Source organism: Monodon monoceros, unplaced genomic scaffold (genome assembly GCF_005190385.1).
Source record: "Monodon monoceros isolate NGI ecotype Baffin Bay Population unplaced genomic scaffold, NGI_Narwhal_1 Super_Scaffold_20, whole genome shotgun sequence".
In the NCBI taxonomy this organism is placed as follows: domain Eukaryota; kingdom Metazoa; phylum Chordata; class Mammalia; order Artiodactyla; family Monodontidae; genus Monodon; species Monodon monoceros.
Genome location: NW_021703777.1, coordinates 94310371 through 94328657, shown reverse-complemented (window position 1 = coordinate 94328657; position 18287 = coordinate 94310371). Strand labels below are relative to the sequence as shown.

The window sequence follows — 18287 nt, the reverse complement described above, 5'->3', positions numbered from 1 at the left end:
AGCAGCAGTTATCTCTAGTGATATGAGATTTGGGTTTTTTTCCCTTTTGTTTATTTGCGTTTTCTAGTATTTTTTGACATGTATGTTTTTGTTTCCATTTGAAGCTTAACTTAATACACTCTGGGTTGAACAGGCAGGCACTCACCTTTGGTCAGGCTCGGCACACAAGCACAGTGCTGCGTTGGCGGGTGGGGCTATGATGAGCCCTGTGGAGCACCACGCATGCCCTGGCAGAAGCCCTCTGAAGGCGTGTGACTTGCAAAACTTCGGGCAGGTTTGAAGGCTCAGAGCACCCCATCCTGGGCACCCGTGGCTTGACTGCTGGCAGCCTTTTTGGGTCCAGAGAATTTGCCACATATTTCTCCAGAGAGGAGAACATCTAGGGAGCACACGGTCAAAATATTTTTTGATTAACACAGAAACAGCTCCCCCCATCCTCTTCTCCTTCTATTTTGATAGTTTTTATGCTTTTGTGTTTCAGGGAATCCTGTGGAGAAGGCAGTGTGAAAATCCTGGAAGAGAGACTGGAGAAAATGGGTTTCCAGTATAGCTGTATCAATGACTACAAGTAGGTGGCATATTATAGTCAGTGTATATATTCAAAGGAGGAGCAGAGGGTTGCCGAAAAGGTTTTTCAGAGATCAGCTCCAAAGGCCACGGAACTGTGCCTTCTGGGTTGTCACTGGGTGTGGGGACTGGGAGGGCCTTCTGGCCAGGGTTCCGCCTGGCCCCCGCCCACTTCTGTCCAGAGGCCTTTTTAATGACGCTAAAGGACAGACAGCAGCCCTTTGTCATTTGTGTATGTCTAGTTTTCTCTTCACTCGCTTACTGCATGTGTGTCACCTGAGAACAGGGACTGTGGTCCCTGCATCTCTGGATGCCACACTGCGCATGACATGTGCTAAGGTGGAGTTTGAGATACTTACAGAGAGATGCATGGTGACTGTGGACCAACAGGAAAATCACCATAGCTACCATTTATTGAGCACGTTATGGGACAGGCACTTTATATACGTATAATCAGAGATCGTTTCAGGGCATCCCTGATACTTGGAAATGTAGGTAAATTTGGCTCAAACCCTGCAACGGTTGAAAGCCCTCCCCTGGACTGGGAATTACTCACCTTGCTGCTTCCTTCTTCTCTCTGTGTCGGCACCTGAGTCTGCAGGCCTGTTTGTCTCCTTAGGGGCTGGAGTCCAACATTGCAAGGACTTAGTGGCTTTCCCGAACGTTTGTGGGTATGGCAGGGTGCACATTACATCTGCAGTCTTTGCCAGTGCCCGTGACCGTCCAGGCAGCCCTGTTGCCCTCTGCTGTCTCAAAAGTTCCATGGACCTGGTAACTATCCCACCTGAGCAAAGCCCCTGGAAGTATGGGTCTCCCCCTACTCTGGACTCCCCAGGAGAACAAGCCCCTCAAAGCTGTTCTTCTTCCACAGCTTGAAGCTGTACCATTTTACTCATCTATTATTGCTAATGCTCTCAGGAATCTCTCAAGTTAGGTGTTGTTATCACCCTCTTTTGAAAACAAAGTGAAGCACATACTCTTTTTTGGAAATATAATCTGTGTACGGAAAAAATGCAGAAACCGTAAGTATACAGGTGGATGAATTTTCACAAGTTCAGCATACACATGTACCCAGCATGTAGATCAAGAAACAGAGCACAACCAGCACCCCTAGTCTCCCCTTGGCTTCCCTTTCAGGGTCCCCGCCTGCCCACAATAGTAACCACTCTCTAGACTTGTAAGAGCATAGGTTAGTTTTATCTGTTTTTTTTTAATTTTATTTTTATTTACTTTTGGCTGTGTTGAGTCTTCGTTGCTATGCGCAGGCTTCCTCTAGTTGAGGCAAGCGAGAGCTATTCTTTGTTGTGGTGCGCAGGCTTCTTACCGTGGTGGCTTCTCTTGTTGTGGAGCACGGGCTCTAGGCGTGCGGGCTTCAGTAGTTGTGGCACGCGGGCTCAGTAGTTGTGGCTCGCGGGCTCTAGAGTGCAGGCTCAGTAGTTGTGGCTCACGGGCTTAGTTGCTCCGCAGCATGTGGGATCTTCCCAGACCAGGGCTTGAACCCATGTCCCCTGCATTGGCAGGTGGATTCTTAACCACTGTGCCACCAGGGAAGCCCTAGTTTTGTCTGTTTTTAAGGTTTATATAAATATCCGCTTTTCATGGATGGGTAAATTGAGTGTTAAGAGAGGTTGAGCAAGTTCCCAAAGGTCACCACTCGGTGACAGAGCTGAATTTTGAACCCAGTATTGTGTGGCCCTGAAGATTCCTCTTTTCTTTCTACTATAGAACTCTAATTCTTAATCAAGTCATCAGATTTTAGTAAATTAAATAAAAGGTAATTCTTATTCTAAAACAGCTCAATGATAGAGAAAAATATGGCTAAAAATTCCAGTTATGACCCCTTTGCTTTGGTCCAGGACCTCCCCCGAGGAGGCTGTCTTTTTATAAGTCATCAGGTCAAGTGTGGGAGCCCAGCCAGGGTCTTATTCCTGACTCACGGCTGTGAACCTCAGGGTCTCAGCCTGCTTTTACTGGCTCGAGTTTACCCCACCAAAGCTGGTTTCAGGGCTCCTCCCTTGCCTGGCTGAGCCTCCCAGCTCCCATTTTTGTACTGCTCGTGGGCTCTCTCTGTGTTAAGGTAGGGTTTTTATTGCTCCTGGGAGCCCAGAGGCGATAACAACAGGCTTAACATGGGAGAGCGAACAAGGTTAGAAGATCAAACTCAAGCCAGATGCCTCTCAAAATTCAGGTGACATTGACCTCTGTCCTGTGGCAGTTGAAAGTTCTCCCCAGGATTCCTGCAAATTTTGGCGATGTCTTTCTTCAAAGCCTCTCTTGTCTCTTGATTGTTTTCTGCTTAGCGCTGTATTGATCCAGACTCAGTGAAACTCAATGCATCTTTTTGGGGGGACGTAACACAGCAATAACAAACTACTCTTGTAAAAAATATCTGAATAGGGCTTCCCTGGTGGCGCAGTGGTTGAGAGTCCGCCTGCCAATGCAGGGGACACGGGTTCGTGCCCCGGTCCGGGAGGATCCCACATGCCGCGGAGCGGCTGCGCCCGTGAGCTATAGCTGCTGAACCTGCGCGTCTGCAGCCTGTGCTCCGCAGTGGGAGAGGCCACAACAGTGAGAGGCCCGGTAACACACACACACACAAAAAATCTATATAGTGTAGACTGAGAAGTAGGGAGTCCTACGGAGGGGTCACATAGCGTGCCATAGACCGAACCTGTTTCCTGTTCTTCCAGAGTCCCCTCTGGTCCCCCTACCCAGAGATCCTTCCTTGGCCTTCCTCCCACTGTTACCTGGATCCTATCTTCACTGCTGGCTTCCCTTCCCTCCTGGCTGCCTGGACCCCACATCTTCTACCTCTACTGTACAGAGCAATTTAACTTTCTTCACTGAAGCCTGGGCACCAGCCATCACCTGTGTGCTTCGAGTCCAACCTGCCCAAAATTCTTATCAAGAGGTTTTTCCAAGCAAAATCGTACATCCTTACAGAAGTGGTTCCATGCTCGGGCTCTGGAGTGGAGGTTCAAGTTCAGCTCCACAGCTTGCTACTGTGAGAACTTGGGCAAGTTCCTCTGGACAGCTTTCTCAACTGTAGATTGGAGATGATAATAGTACCTGCTTTGTTTGGCTGTTGTGAGGATTAAATGACATAATCTATGTAAAATATGTAATCAGATTTCTTGGTATATAGTAAGTGCTCAATAAATGCTGGCTAATATTTTTAAAAAGAAACTATGTTCTTCGAGGTCAAAGACTTTGTATCTCCAGTACCTTGCAGGCCCCCCCATAAATGTTTGATGAATGAAAGTCATTTAAATAATCCCTTAAATATTACTTCTTTTCATTTTATAGACCAGTGAAGCTCTTAAAGTGTGTGCAACACAGCACTCATCCTGACTGTGCCTTAAATTCGTAAGTGAATGTCTTAACCCAACTTCTGTGCTTCCCCAAAATAATCAGTCCGTACTATTTATAGAACACTGGTGGATTGCAATATCATTTTACACCCACCCCCTAAAACGTCTGGCTGCAGAGTAAGACTGGTACTTCTGCACTGCACTTCTCTCCATATCTGATCTTTTGGGTTGGTGCAGGTTTGCTGAACATCTGTGCAGCTGAGCTGAATGAACCCCTGCCATGTACCACAGAGCAGAGGCTGCCCTGATGCCTCAGCTTCAGCACAAAGGCTGGGAATGGGGTGGCAGGAGGACCTATTAAAACTTATTTCTGTTGCCCTTAGACATGACAGTTATTTTACCAGCAAAATGGGTTTATTTGGGAATAGCAGAGGAACTGCAGTTCGGGACAAGCAGGCTATAGCAAAAGCCATAGACAAGTCCAATAAATGAAGGAGAGGAACTTTATTTTATAGAGAAAAAGGAGGAAGTTGGGAGGGGGTGTTTTGAATGAAAGTCCGTCAGAGAAAAGTGAGAATTCAAGGTGATGACAGTTTCTCATTGGCTGAGTTGCTGGGGTAGTCGATTTCTTATGGAAGATGCAGTGTACATCTCTCCTGCTCTGGCCTGTTGATGATTGATGAGTGTTCCTGTGGATGATTCTGTTGGGGTCTGTAATCAACAATTCTTCCTATAGTTGATGAGTGGCACTGCATGAGAGCTCCCCCTTCTGACCTCCTGACTCCATTTAAGTGGTAAAGTTTACATTTCTCAATCCTAATGTATATATTTTTAAAAATTAATTAATTTATTTGCTTTTATTTTTGGCTGTGTTGGGTCTTCATTGCTGTGCATGGGCTTTTTCTAGTTGAGGCAAGCGGGGGCTACTCTTCGCTGTGGTGCACGGGCTTCTCATTGTCGTGGCTTCTCTTGTTGCAGAGCACGGGCTCTAGAGTACGGGCTCTAGAGCGCAGGCTCAGTAGTTGTGGCGCATGGGCTTAGTTGCTCCGCAGCATGTGGGATCTTCCCGGGCCAGGGATCGAACCCGTGTCCCCTGCATTGGCAGGTGTATTCTTAACCACTGTGCCACCAGGGAAGCCCTATACTATTAGTATAAATGATAGTATACATAGGATTCTGCAATGTGCTTTTTTCGCATAATAGTGTCTTGGTGTTGCTTTCCTATCTGTGGTGCTCTGTTGTGTGCGCACATCATGATTTATTTAACCCATTGCCCATAGGTGGACATTTAGATTGTTTCCAGTATTTAGCTATCATCAACAGTGAATAAGATGAAGCCTTTTCCCTCTACTTCCATTTCCTCAAAGTAATTTCTTTCAACATTTTGGTCCATCTCTCCCATACATCCCAGTACACACACATACACATATGTTACCAGGCAGAGATGTAAGTTTGTTCATCTATTTGTTTTTGGTTTGGTCTTATTTTCATTTATTTACTTGCCTCTGTTTTTGTACAAAGAGCAGTCATGCTGGACAGACTGTTCTGCTGTGGCCCTTTTTCACTTAACGATATAAGGACGTCATCCTTTTCTGCCTGTGCGTACTTTCTGACTCCGTGTTTTAGTGGCTGCGGAGTATTCTGTAGGATGGCCACTCGCCATTTATTTAACCATTTTTCAGTCATAGGCTGACTTCATTGTAGGTTGTGGTTGTAGTTGTTTATTATTATAAACAATGCTGAAATATAATCCTCGATTGCATACCTTGAGCTCTTGTTCAAGTGTCTGTGTAGGAAAGATTACCAGAAAGGGAGTTGCTGGGTCAAAGGATGTATTTTTAGTTTGAATTTTGATATGTTTCAACAAAGCTGCCCCAGTGTGCGCTCCCACCAACAGTATGTGGCAGGTGCCCCTTTCTCCCCTTCTTCACTAACCCTGGGTATTATCTGTACTTGTACCTGTATCTATACCTAATTTTAGTCAGTCTTCTGGATAAAACATGATGCTTTATTGTTGTTCTTTTGGTTTTTTTTTTTTTTTGCGGTACGCGGGCCTCTCACTGTTGTGGCCTCTCCTGTTGCGGAGCACAGGCTCCGGACTCGCAGGCCCAGCGGCCATGGCTCACGGGCCTAGCCGCTCCGCGGCATATGGGATCTTCCCGGATTGGGTCACGAACCTGCGTCCCCTGCATCAGCAGGCGAACTCTCAACCACTGCGCCACCAGGGAAGCCCTTTATTGTTGTTTTGATTTGTGTTGGCAGGAAGATTTCTTATGCCAACACCTGAGTTCTCTTCCCTTCCTTTCCTATCTGCTAAAATTGTATGTACCTTTAAAGACCCAACTCCAAATGTCCCTTTGTCTGTAAGGCTTTCCTAATTCTGTAGGTGGATGTAAGAACTCCCTTCTCTGTGCTCCATTGACTTTGTGCACAACCCAACTACAGCACTTCCCTCTCTCCAGTCATGTTGTAATTCATTCCTCACCATCTGTCTCCAACACTCGACTTAGAGATTGCATGAACTTCCTCTTTGTGTGCCTCATCACAATTGTACAGAGTAGGTGCTCCGTAAATGTCTGTAGGATCCATTTTTCCATCTAGAAGGAGAAGAGAACTAATCTGGGCTGGACATCAGCTGTATGCCAGGGGCTGTGCTGTGTGCATTGCATAGAACATTCTGTTCATCCTTCTAACTAGTCCATTAGATAGACACAGAGAGGGGAGAGAAAGACAGACAAACAGACAGGCAGAGAGACTGCTCATCATCCCCATATAGCTCTTCTTCCCATCTTCATTTAGTAATAGAACCCTTGAATGTTAGTTGGCCTCATGGTTGCCAAGAATAACAACTGTACTTCCCAGCCTCTCTTTCCTCTGTGGCCGAGTGATGTGGGTGACTTGAAAGGAAAGAACATTCATTCCCTCCCCCTTTGTTGGCTGGTGTATGGACCCAGAAGGTGTGGTGATGAGCCACCTTCGCTGGGCATGGCAGAGCATGCCATAGACGGAGGCTGGGTGCCCCCTACCGTGGAAACACAGTATCAGCCTGCACAGTTACAGAGAGAGAGACAAACATCTGTCTTGTCTAAGCCCCTGGGATTTGGGGTCCTTTCAACAGCAACCAAAACCTATATCTGAACCGATACGGATAGGTTCTGTTACCCTCATTTCAGGGGTGTAGAAACTCTGGCTTAGGGAAGATAATGAAGGATTTGCCCAAGAAAAGACTACCCAGCCAGTGAGTGGGTCTGAAGCGAGTCTATGAGGTTTCCAGAATTCACCCTCGCGACTGTTAGGCTCTTTTGACTAGAAATTGGGATAAGAGATCCACCAACACCAGCATGTGTCCCAGGGTGGCTGGCGAGGTTAAGTCCTCTCCCACTCTCTGCTGTTCACTGTCTGTGAATTAGGCACGCATGTTTTTGAGTCCTCTCACAGGAAGTAAAGAACAGTCTGTGTACCTGGGTCTTCACTTTCCTCACCTGAGAATGAAATCCACTCTCCTGTCCCTTCTGCTCAGAAACCTTCAACGTTCCCTGCTACCGAGTCTAAACTTCTGGCCTGGCCTTCCTGGTTATAAGAACCTCCTTCTAAACACACCACCCACTGCTCCCCACTAGAAACTTTCACTGCAGGCTCGGATCCACTTCCCTGAAGACACCCTGTGCTTTCCTGCCCACAGTCCTGTGGACACTGACCCTTCTGGCCATGGTGAGAGCAATGCAGTTGGAGTCAGATGACCTGAATTTGACATTTTTCTCATCTACAAAACTGAAATAATGGAAACTGCCACATGGGTTTGTTGTGAAGACGGCGCCCAACCTCCCTTCTAGACAGGATACTAGAAAGACTCCCCGGAGCCTGGACCCAGGCGCAGGCTTCAGGTTCCTAAAGTTCAGGTAAGGAGCACATTGGTCGAAACTCATAATTGCAAAGCATCGCACACCAGATCCAGCTAGCTCAGCAGAAATGGGATGTGTTGAAGGATATTCGGTCACTCAGAGTCTTCTGGGAGAGCCAGAGAAGCAGGGCTGGAGGCTATGCCAAAGTCCCACCCAGAACTGCCCTAGGGGAGATCTGCCTGCAGCCTGTTGGGCACAGACACCGCGGGGAGTTCCTATGATGCTCGTGCCTGGATGCTCCTTCTAGAATGTCTGCCACGGCTGCCTCGGAGAGCTGGTGCCAGGGCACCCCCGGCTAGAATGAACCCTCGGTGGCACCTGCTGTTTTAATCTACTCTGCCCACAGCTATACCCAGATGTGGGTACATCTGGTTGGCAGAGTTCTGGGCACGTGTTTGTGCTCTAACTCCAGGGAGGCTGGGAAATTGAATCTCTGCTTTAAATCCAGCGTCACGGCTTTAAATCTCATCTGTATGCTGGTGACTCCAAAATGAGTATTTCTATAGTCCAGGCCCTGTACTGAGCGCCACACTTGTATATTCAGCAGTTTACTCTGATGTCTAATAGATATTTCAGATGCAACACATCCCAAAGCGGACTGAATTTACCCAGGGTGGTAGGCTGAGTCATGGCATCCAAAGATGCGCAGGTCCTAATTCCTGGAATGAGTGGATTTTACTTTATATTACACAAGGGGCTTTGCAGATATGATGAAGTTAACGATCTTGAGGTGGGGAGATTATTCTGGACTATGCTGGTAGGCCCTGCATGTAATGTAAGTGTCCTCATAAGAACAAGGCAGAGGGAGATTTGGTTCAAGAGGAGGGGAAGGCAGTGTGGTGATGGAAGCAGAGATTAGAATGATATACTTTGAAGGTAGATAAAGGTCAAGGACACAGAGTCTCCCCTTAGGAGATTTTCCAAAAGGAAGCAGCCCCACTGACACCTCGACTAACCCGGGAAACTGGTTTCAGACTCTTGACCTCCAGAACTGTAAGAGAATAAATAAAACTGTGGTGTTTTGAGCCACTGAGTTGATTACAGCAGCAACGGGAAACTAATACACCCCTCAGTTGGTCTACCCATACATCCCTGTCTCAATTGATGGTAACAACCCACCTTTCCAAAAATCTCCAAATGCCTGTTCCTAAAATCTTAGCGCCATTCTTGATGCCTTCCCTTCTTTCACCCTTCAGCAAAAAATCTTGTTGATTCAACTTACAAAATTAATGGAAAATCCCATCATCTACTGTGACCAGCCTGGTCTGAGCCACTGGGCCTCTTTGAAACCCAGCTACTAAGAAGTTAGCCTTTTATTTTTATTGTTTATTAGGGAAATTTCAAACATGCACATAGTATAAGGAATAGTCCTTTAAAATTCAGTCATGTCACTCATCTGCTCACAGCCCCGCAGTCAGTCCCACATCACTCAGAGTTAATGCCAAACAGCCTTCCCAGGACCCCCAGCCCCACTTCTCTCCGACTTTTTTCTTCCTCCCCTTCCCTCACTGGGCCTCAGCCACAGTGACCTCCTGGGACTTGACAGCACATTCCCACTACAGGGCCTTGGTCGCTGTTTTCTCTGCCCAGAAGTCCTTCCCTATGTGGCCAACTCACTCACTTACTGTGTTTGCTCACATCTCAGCTCCCTGAGGCAACCTTGACCTCCATGTTTAAAGCTGCAGCCTGCACCGTCAGCTCTGGCTCTGCAAACCCCCTCATGTTGCTCTACTTTTCTTTTCTATAGTATTTGTTTATCATCTTCTGACTTATTTGCTTGTTGAGTTTGTTTTTTATTACCTGTTTCCCATCTGTTAGAACATCAGCTCCAGGAGGACAGGGGCTTTTGCTTGTTCTGTTCGCTGATGAATGTGACTCAAGAACCTAGGAGGGAGCCTGCAGCCTGGTAGGCACTGAGGAATGAATGAATGAGTGAACAAATGATTGATTTTTCTACCCTGGGGAGGCATAGATTTGAGACAAAGGATGTTGAAAGGGGCTGGGCAACTGAAGGGAATGACACGGGTCCTGTGAGAGTTTGTCCTATAAGAAGTGACCAGGGGCAGCATGTGTAGAAGTAACAGATTTTGATTGTAAGAAACAGAATCCAGCTGTGGCTCATGTAGGTGGAAAAAAGGGGAATAAAGTTGTTGTGGGGATTTAATAGAAGAGACTCTCCAGTGAGCAGGGGGCCTCATAAGGTCTGGAGAGGTAAGTGTCCTTATTGTTACTGTGTAACTTAGGTCTTTCTGGTTTTACTCTATCTCCTTAAACAGACTTTAAACTTTATGCAGATACAGATGGTGTAAAGTTCCTTCCTGTAAAACCTGTTGCACCCTACACTGCCATTCCCAAAATGGGCAAGTGGGGCCACCCTGGCACTGGTGCCTGCTTTTCCCTCCCCTGCTGCAGGCTCTGTACGGTGAATGAGGGCAGCTCTCCTCACCAGTCTTCAGGTCTTTCTGAGCACTTTGCACATGTCAGCCTGTCAACCTGGTCTTTGGAGTCATCATCTAATTGCATCCAACCACATTCTTGGAAGGTGGGCAGTTTGATCACCATTAGTGATGCTGAGGTTCAGAGAGGTTAAGTGACCCCTTAAAGTCACTCAGGACTGGCTAGAGGCAGAAGTGGCACCCAGGTCTGTCGGTATGTAAAGTCCTTGCTCTTCCCACTGAACCACACTGCCTCCAGATGTTTCTGGCGTTCACACCACAGCAGAGAAGTAAGAGGTTTATAGTTCCTGACCTGTTCTTTCCTTCTTTGGGCATTCTTTCAGTGACTGTTGAACAGATTTATTTATGACAGTTCTTTCCCAAGTCCATTGAACGTCAAGAATAAAACCCTCTTTCACGCTTTGCTGAGGTTTTCTCCACTTTCATTACTTTGGAAGGAATTTTACTAATCTCCTTTAAAAATGATTTAGCAAAGAATACTGGTAGATAATTTACAGAAGAGGAACCATCAGTGGCAAATATGAAACATTATTTTATTGATCTAATAATAACGAACTACACATTCAATAAGGGGCAATTTCCACCTCAACTTCTTTAACATACCGTGACAAAAAATATATTTATTATTTTTTATTTATATATATATATAATATATATATATTTATATATATATATATTTATATATATTATTTTTTTTGCGGTACGCGGACCTTTCACTGTTGTGGCCTCTCCTGTTGCGGAGCACAGGCTCCAGACGCGCAGGCTCAGCGGCCATGGCTCATGGGCCCAGCCGCTCCGCGACACGTGGAATCTTCCCGGACCGGGGCATGAACCCGCGTCCCCTGCATCAGCAGGCGGACTCTCAACCACTGCACAACCAGGGAAGCCCAGCAGAAAAATATTTTAAAGATGTTATTCAATGCTTGATGGCATTGTAAATTGCTAAAATGCTTTGGGAGAACAACTTGATAATATGTATCAAGAATTATAAAAATATTCATAATCTTTGACCTAAGTCAGACTTTAGGTACCCTATTCTAAAGACATGATTCAAAATATAGATTCAATCTACATGCTCACAGATGTTCACAAACAATTCTTTTTAATGCAGTATCAGAAGTGCAAACATTGAGAGCTGGAGCTAAATATTCAAGGGTACGAGAATAGTTACATCAAAGGGTTATACTTACTACATGGAATAGAATGTAGCCATTAAAAAAATTGTAGGTGGTTTATGTCAGTTATATCTCCATAAAGCTGGGGGTGAAGGTGAAACAACCGTAATCATGATAATCATGCAGCAATATGGAAAAATTCTCACAAACAATTAAAGTGAAAAACATGTAGAAAACAACTTTATATGCTTATAGGTTATAATATTGGCCAAAAATTCAGTAGATGGATAATCTACAGGATTGGTGAGGATATGAGAAAACAGACGTACTCATGTTACTGACATAGGGTTCGCTGTGTCAGTCAGGGTCAAGGGAAAACATCAGATTTCCCATCTTGCCCTGAATTCTCTCTCCAAAATGTGTTCCCCCGCTGTGCCCTGGCCCTAGGCCACAGAAGTGGGATGGCAAATTTCACTTGCTTAGGAATAATGGGGTAAAAGACTTTGAACCTGCAAAAGTTTAGAATCCAAATCGCATTATTTTTGTGGTAAGTTTAGGAACAATCTGTATTTTTTGATATTTAATTTATTTACATAATTTTAATTTATTTACAACATTTTAGAGAGTTTATCATTTAAGAATAGCTCTTGGAATAGCCCTGTGATTCCAATATAAGTGTAACTATTAAATAACTGATTTAAAAAAAACAAAAAAACTTATTTCAGACTTAGGAGTTTTAGTTGAAAGTTATAAGAGAATTTTACTAAGTGTTCAATCAGTACTGGAATGTTTAAGAGAATTAAGATTAAATTTTATACATTTATTAGATTTACTAGAATTAAGTATTCGAGAAGGTTTTGCTCACTTAAAGTCTTTTAAAATATTTTATAAAGAAAATGTAATGTGTTAAAATGTAAGTTTAAAATAATTTAACCTAAAATAACTTGAGTTTAAAATATTCAGGAAATTGGAATAATTGTGAAGCCCCCTTAAAAGTTATTATCAGAGTTGACTAGGCTTTTAAATTAGAAGAATACTATTCATAAATTAACTAGAAAAGTGTGTGGGAAAGTCAAGCTTTTGAATTTATAAATTTAATAGTTAGAATTAATTTTTAAAACCAAAGTAACTGCAAACAATGTGCTTTTTCTCTGCATAAACACCACCCTCAAGCAAAGCCTCACAGTGACATGAAAAGCTTAAGCTAAAATGTGACAAGTGGACGCATGCATCTAAAGTGAAAGAAAACAAAACTATATTCTGTTTGTGCATGATAATAGATGTAAATGATAGATCTAAGATAAACTCCCAATGGCTAAGGAAGGGAGTGAGAACTGGAAAAAGACGAAGGGAGACTCATTATTACTGTTTAGTTCTGTATTATTTTATTTTCTTAAAAAGTAAAAGTAAATTTGTCTTTGTCTTAATTGGTTAATTATTTAACAGCAAAAATACTAATCAATTTTGAATGAACTGTCTGGAACATTAACTGAATTAGAAGTGCAATTATAGAAAATGTCCAGCAGGAGGAGCCCTAGTACAAATTTGTGGGCTGCTCGAGATTCCTTTAGCAAAAAAGGGGCGAATAGCACTCATATGGAGTAAGCAACTTTCAAGGACCCCAGCCACTAGTCAGGATCCAGGGAATAAAAACTTCAGATGGTTTCATAATTTTAAAAGTTTGTTTTTTAATTGTTTTCAAAGAATTCAGTAATTTCTGTTTTTAAAAATCTGGTGGTCAGACCCTATTTGCTATGACCAGAGTCCCTATTTTGGCCAGATCCTCTCTCAGTGTCTTTATGTCATGACTGGTTTTTCCTCACCAGTTAAACTGTGATGATGTAATGTCCATCAGTAGGGAACTTGGGGAACTTTATGGTACGTCCATACAATCAGAATTCACCCATGAGGAAGAATGAATAAACTCCACGTGTACCGATATGGAAGTATGTGCAAGATGTGCTGTTGGGTGAAAAAACAAGTTGTAGATTCCATTTGTACTTAGATAAAAGGATATGTGAGTCTGTGTGTGTGTGTGTGCGTGGGAGTGTGTGTGCACACACGTGTGTGTGTGTGGGGAGTGTGTATCGTATTCCTGGAAGGACAAATCAAAACTATCAAGGATGATTCTCTATGGAAAGCGGGAATAGGGAAGCTAAGGAGCTTTTACTTTTCACTTTGTAACTTTCTGTACTATTTATTTTATTTATCTATTTATTTATTTATTTTTGGCTGCATTGGGTCTTCATTGCTGCGCGTGGGCTTTTCTCTAGCTGTGGTGAGCCGGGGTCACTCTTTGTTGCAGTGCGCGGGCTTCTCACTGCAGTGGCTTCTCTTGTTGCAGAGCATGGGCTCTAGGCAAGTGGGCTTCAGTAGTTGTGGCATGCGGGCTCAGTAGTTGTGGTGCACGGGCTTAGTTGCTCCGCAGCATGCGGGATCTTCCAGGACGAGAGATCAAACCGGCGTTCCCTACACTGGCAGGCAGATTCTTAACCACTGCGCTGCCAGGGAAGTCCCATGTACTATTTAAATTTTCCGCAGTGTGCATATATGTTTTTGAAAGTAGGTGTCATCTACCAATACTGACATTTTTTCTATTTCCTTTTTAATTTGCAGGGCAGCAACATCTACTCAAAGAGAAGCCCTGTCCGTTTATGCAGAACGAAGTGCCAGCTTTGTCTTTCCTCTCTTAGTGGCTTTGGCTTCAGTTGCTCAGATGTAATAACTAGAAACTCAGCTATGTTGCGCTAAGCAGCCTGCAGTCCTGAAACCTGCCCTTGCCCAGTCATCCTTCTTGTTCTGTGTACACCAGGTGACTCCATTGTCTAAAGAAGCTTCCTGCTGGGAAAACAATGTCCTGAAATGGGTTTTGAATGATATACACGGTCAGGATTTCAGAAATTAAGCTAGTTCTATTTAACCGGTTAAAACTACTGCATTAACAATTTGATTGACATGTATACACTACTATGTATAAAATAGATAACTAGTGAGAACCTATTGTACAGCACAGGGAAAAAGAACTACTGCATTAGAATTAAAGCTAGTTATTATTTTCTTATTTTCCTAATGATACAACATATTGAGACTCAGACTGTTTGTTATATAAGCAAACATTTTAAGAAAATTTTGGTAGAATTGTATATATATATTTTTATATTTTCTTATACAACCAGCAGGGCACACTGCATGTTTGTTGATAGCTTCAAATATATGTATACTATATAAGTGTATTCATACATGTTTGGTAGGCAGAGAGTTATGTATAATGATGTCTATTTAAGGGTTATTTACAATGAAGGGGAACTAAACATTCTACTAATAGGGAACTCTTTGCATATGTTTTGGTATATCTGTAGGATGGAATATTATTCAAATAGGAAAAGTTATGTTTACCAGCCCAAATGTCCTTCATCTGGTGAATGGATAAACTAACCTTGGTATATCTATACAGTGAAATACTACTCAGCAATAAAAAGTAACTAACTCTGGATAAATGCAGCAGTGTGGGTGAGGCTCAGTTGCAGCATGCCAAGTGAAAGAAGCCAGACCAGAAGGCTACATACTGTATAATTCTGTTTACAGGACATTCTGGAAAAGATGAAACTATAGGAATGGAGAACTTTTTGGTTTCAGGGTTAAGACTAGGGGGAGGGGCTAACTGAAAAGGAGCATCCTGGGGGAATTTGAGGGGAGGGACAAGACTGTTCTGGATCACTGGCTATGATGGTGGCGACAGGAATCTATATTTGCCAACACTCAGAACTGTATGCCATAAAGTCATTTCACTGTTTGTAAATTTAAAATTTTCAAAGAACATTTCGTGACATAGAAAAATGCCAGCGATCAGTGTAAGACATAGGACATAAAACTATTTATATGATCTAATTGTCTAAAATATAATACAAATGTAACATTGTGGATGTATGTTTGTATTATACGCATGTTGTAAATGAATGAAAGGAAAAGAAATAAACCCCAAAGCAGAGCAGTGATCTCTGGAGAATGTTCTTATTAGTGATCCCTATTCTTGACTTTTGACTTTTTGTGTTTTCCAAATTTTCTCTAATGAGCATGCATTACTTTTCTAATCAGAAAAAGAGAAATAAACACATACACGTCATCTATGTGTGGTAATTTGACACAACACAAAATTCCAGAAGAGGAAAAGAAAACCAAAACTCCTCACAGACACTTCCTGTTCTTACTCCCTTTTTCACCTAAAGTGAGCGTGGGAGGTTTAGATGTGAGAACTCGCAGATTCTGGTGCCCCAGCGACCAGCAACTGGGGGTGAGAGCTCTCACTTTCTGTCGTTTCCTGTAAACCTCTGGAGAGAAAAAGAATTGCCCATTGCGGGCAGAGCCATTCCTCAAACCTGCTGCCCTGACTGCAGAGCTCTTTCTTCCTCCTGACAGAGCCTCTACTCCATTTTATGTAACCACTTGCCCAAGTGTTCACTGTAAAGCTCGGAGTCCTCACAGCTTGATTGTTTTATATAACACACATTTACAATTCAATCTCGTGCGTATTTAGAGATCACTTCAGACACTGCACTGGGCAGGGAATCTCACTGGGAATGATTGCACAGGTCTCCCAACTAGCTCCCTGTGCCTCCAATCTCTTTCTCTCTTGGTTCCTTCTTATCTCCCATCATTACCCCTCTCTTGTGGGGTCTACACACTCAGCCGCCCAACGCCATGGTGCTCATTCCAGGGTTCGGGAGAGGGCAGGTCCCTTGACCATCACCATCAGTCACCTTCCTCATCCCCATCATCTTAGCAGTCATCGTCACCACCATCATTATCACCACCATCATCACCATGCCCAGTATTTATTGAGTTCTTACCCTGAACCAGTCACTGTTGTCAATTTTTAATCATTCTTTTAATTCTCATTACTATCCTCATTTTGCAGATGAGAAAACTGAGGCTTGACAAGGTTAAATCACTTCTGCAAGGTCACCCAGTTAGTAATGGAGGAGAAGTGTTACAACCAGGTGGACTGACTCCATCACTGGGGTGCTTTTCCATTTGCTGCACTAAATAAGGCCCCAGGAATGTTAACAACACTTGGATTCTGCTCCAGAACCCTCTGAACTCACTTCCCCCTTCCTCTTTCTATTTCCTCAGTCTTCTTAGATCTCCAACCTCACACTCCACCTACCATTTATGTCTTTGTTTTTCTTTTGCACTTTGACACCAGAAATAATCCCTCTTGTCCCAAACTGAACTCCCATCTTTTCTACACCTGCATCTCTCCTCCTCACCTCAGCACATTTAAGGACACTTGTCAGGGTAACATGCCTTCTATCTCACCTTCCCAGAGCTGACATTGTCAGATCCCTATTCAGACCGCCTGAGCATTGTAGGTGGGCATTAGACTTACAGCTAGAATCCTTCCAGGTGTGCATATGAGCATGAGGTATTACCAGTGTCAAGATTTTTTTTTTTTCGTAGCTGAGGCGCATGGGTTTTGGAGAAGCCTGGTATGGATGGTTGAAACTTGGGATTTATTTTTCTTTTTATATAAATGTTGAACACATGTATCCTTTGTCATGAAATACCAGGTTATGGATGTCTTACCTTAGCTTCAGGGAATACATTTGACCAAGTTTTCTAGAAGAAAGAAGGAAAGAAAGAAAGAGAAAGAAAAGAAAACCTCTGTAACGTGTCACAATGCTGTCCCAGTTCACTCACCATAACAACCCATATGCCATGACAAGAAGTAGAGCATTATAAAGAGAGGCAGGATGAACAAGCTTGCCAAAGCAACTTTTGTTCTCAATTCAGCCTTGGAATTCATCATTTCTTCTTCTTTGTGTAGGTTCCAGAATTTTATGATACCTCTCCCCCTACCCAATGAGCTCTAATAGGTTTCCAGAGGGATCCAGACCTTACCATGTATCTTATTATTGAGGATATCGCTTGAGTTACCACCTCTTCCCACCATGTCTAGCAACAGTAGATTAGACAAGTGTCCAAACGACATAAATCCTACTGGCCAACCAGAAGAAAAAGGAGGTAGAGCCCGGCTTCAAGGGTTGTGATCTGTGCAGTTACACAGGGACCCATGCTCAGAGGGGCCCATGCTTGGTTTAATGTTCTTCTGTCTCTGTCTTTAAATTTTTAATTTTTGAACAAGGAACACAGTATTTTCGTTTTTCACTGGGACCTGTAAATTATGTAGCTGGTCCTGAGTGGAAGTAAAGCATTCCAAAACAAAGGGAGACTTATTCTGTCTAAGGTGGCCCTGTTTAATATGTAAGAAATAGGTGATGGAGGCTCTGACTGTGCCCAATCTTGATCACAGGCTTTCAGCGCTTGATGGGAGCTGAAAACACCCCTGTTGGCTCCTCTTCAGCGTATTTCATATACCTGGGGAATTTTTTATCTTCTAAGTCCCGCTTCCCCAAGAAGGAAGCTAGCAGTATGCTTTCCCAGTCTTCTTTGAAGCTAGGGTGCAGACATGTGACCTGTACTTCGCTGGTCAGGTGCTCATGCAGGAGACTTCCCTTCAGGGGAAAGAGAGGTGAACATGGAGATGCATCAAGGATTTGGCCTGATCAGAGGGGAAAGGCATGAAGAGTGGGGTGTTATTGGTGCTTTGACTGGTGCAGGCTGAGGCGACCGTGCCCAGCGGTCACTGGGCTCAGAATCTCTGCTGGGTGGAGGGACGTTGTTAACTTGGGTGTGGTTTCAGGTTTCATAGTCTGGAAGCTTCATTCCCTGACTCTCCTGGAGATTCTAGGAGTGCTTTCTGCTTAACTGGCTGGAGTGGATTCTGTTGTTTGCAACTGATAAGCTTCTGACTCTCACTGAAGCCCTCTCCAGCTCAAGGTGAAGGTTAGAGATGACTTGCTCAGCCATGTCTCCACATTTTGGGAGCTTATGAGGTTTTTCACTGATGAAGGGGAGCATCCCTATGTGAAATGGCAG

General features: G+C 43.7%; 1 protein-coding gene across 2 annotated transcripts in view; it reads left to right on the top strand.

Annotated features, from left to right (window-relative positions):
• The window catches only part of BST1 (bone marrow stromal cell antigen 1), a 29392-nt gene extending 13934 nt beyond the window's left edge, over positions 1–15458 (top strand). Inside the window, exons 7-9 of one of the 2 annotated variants that reach the window (XM_029235457.1) lie at positions 482–568; positions 3874–3933; positions 13968–15458. In XM_029235457.1, the coding sequence (XP_029091290.1) occupies positions 482–568; positions 3874–3933; positions 13968–14073 (253 nt within the window). In that variant the 3' untranslated portion in view covers positions 14074–15458. Of the gene's footprint in view, positions 1–481; positions 569–3873; positions 3934–4614; positions 4639–13967 lie in introns of those variants that run through there. The other variant, XM_029235458.1, reaches the window with a different exon arrangement.
• Positions 15459–18287: the final 2829 nt, after the last annotated feature.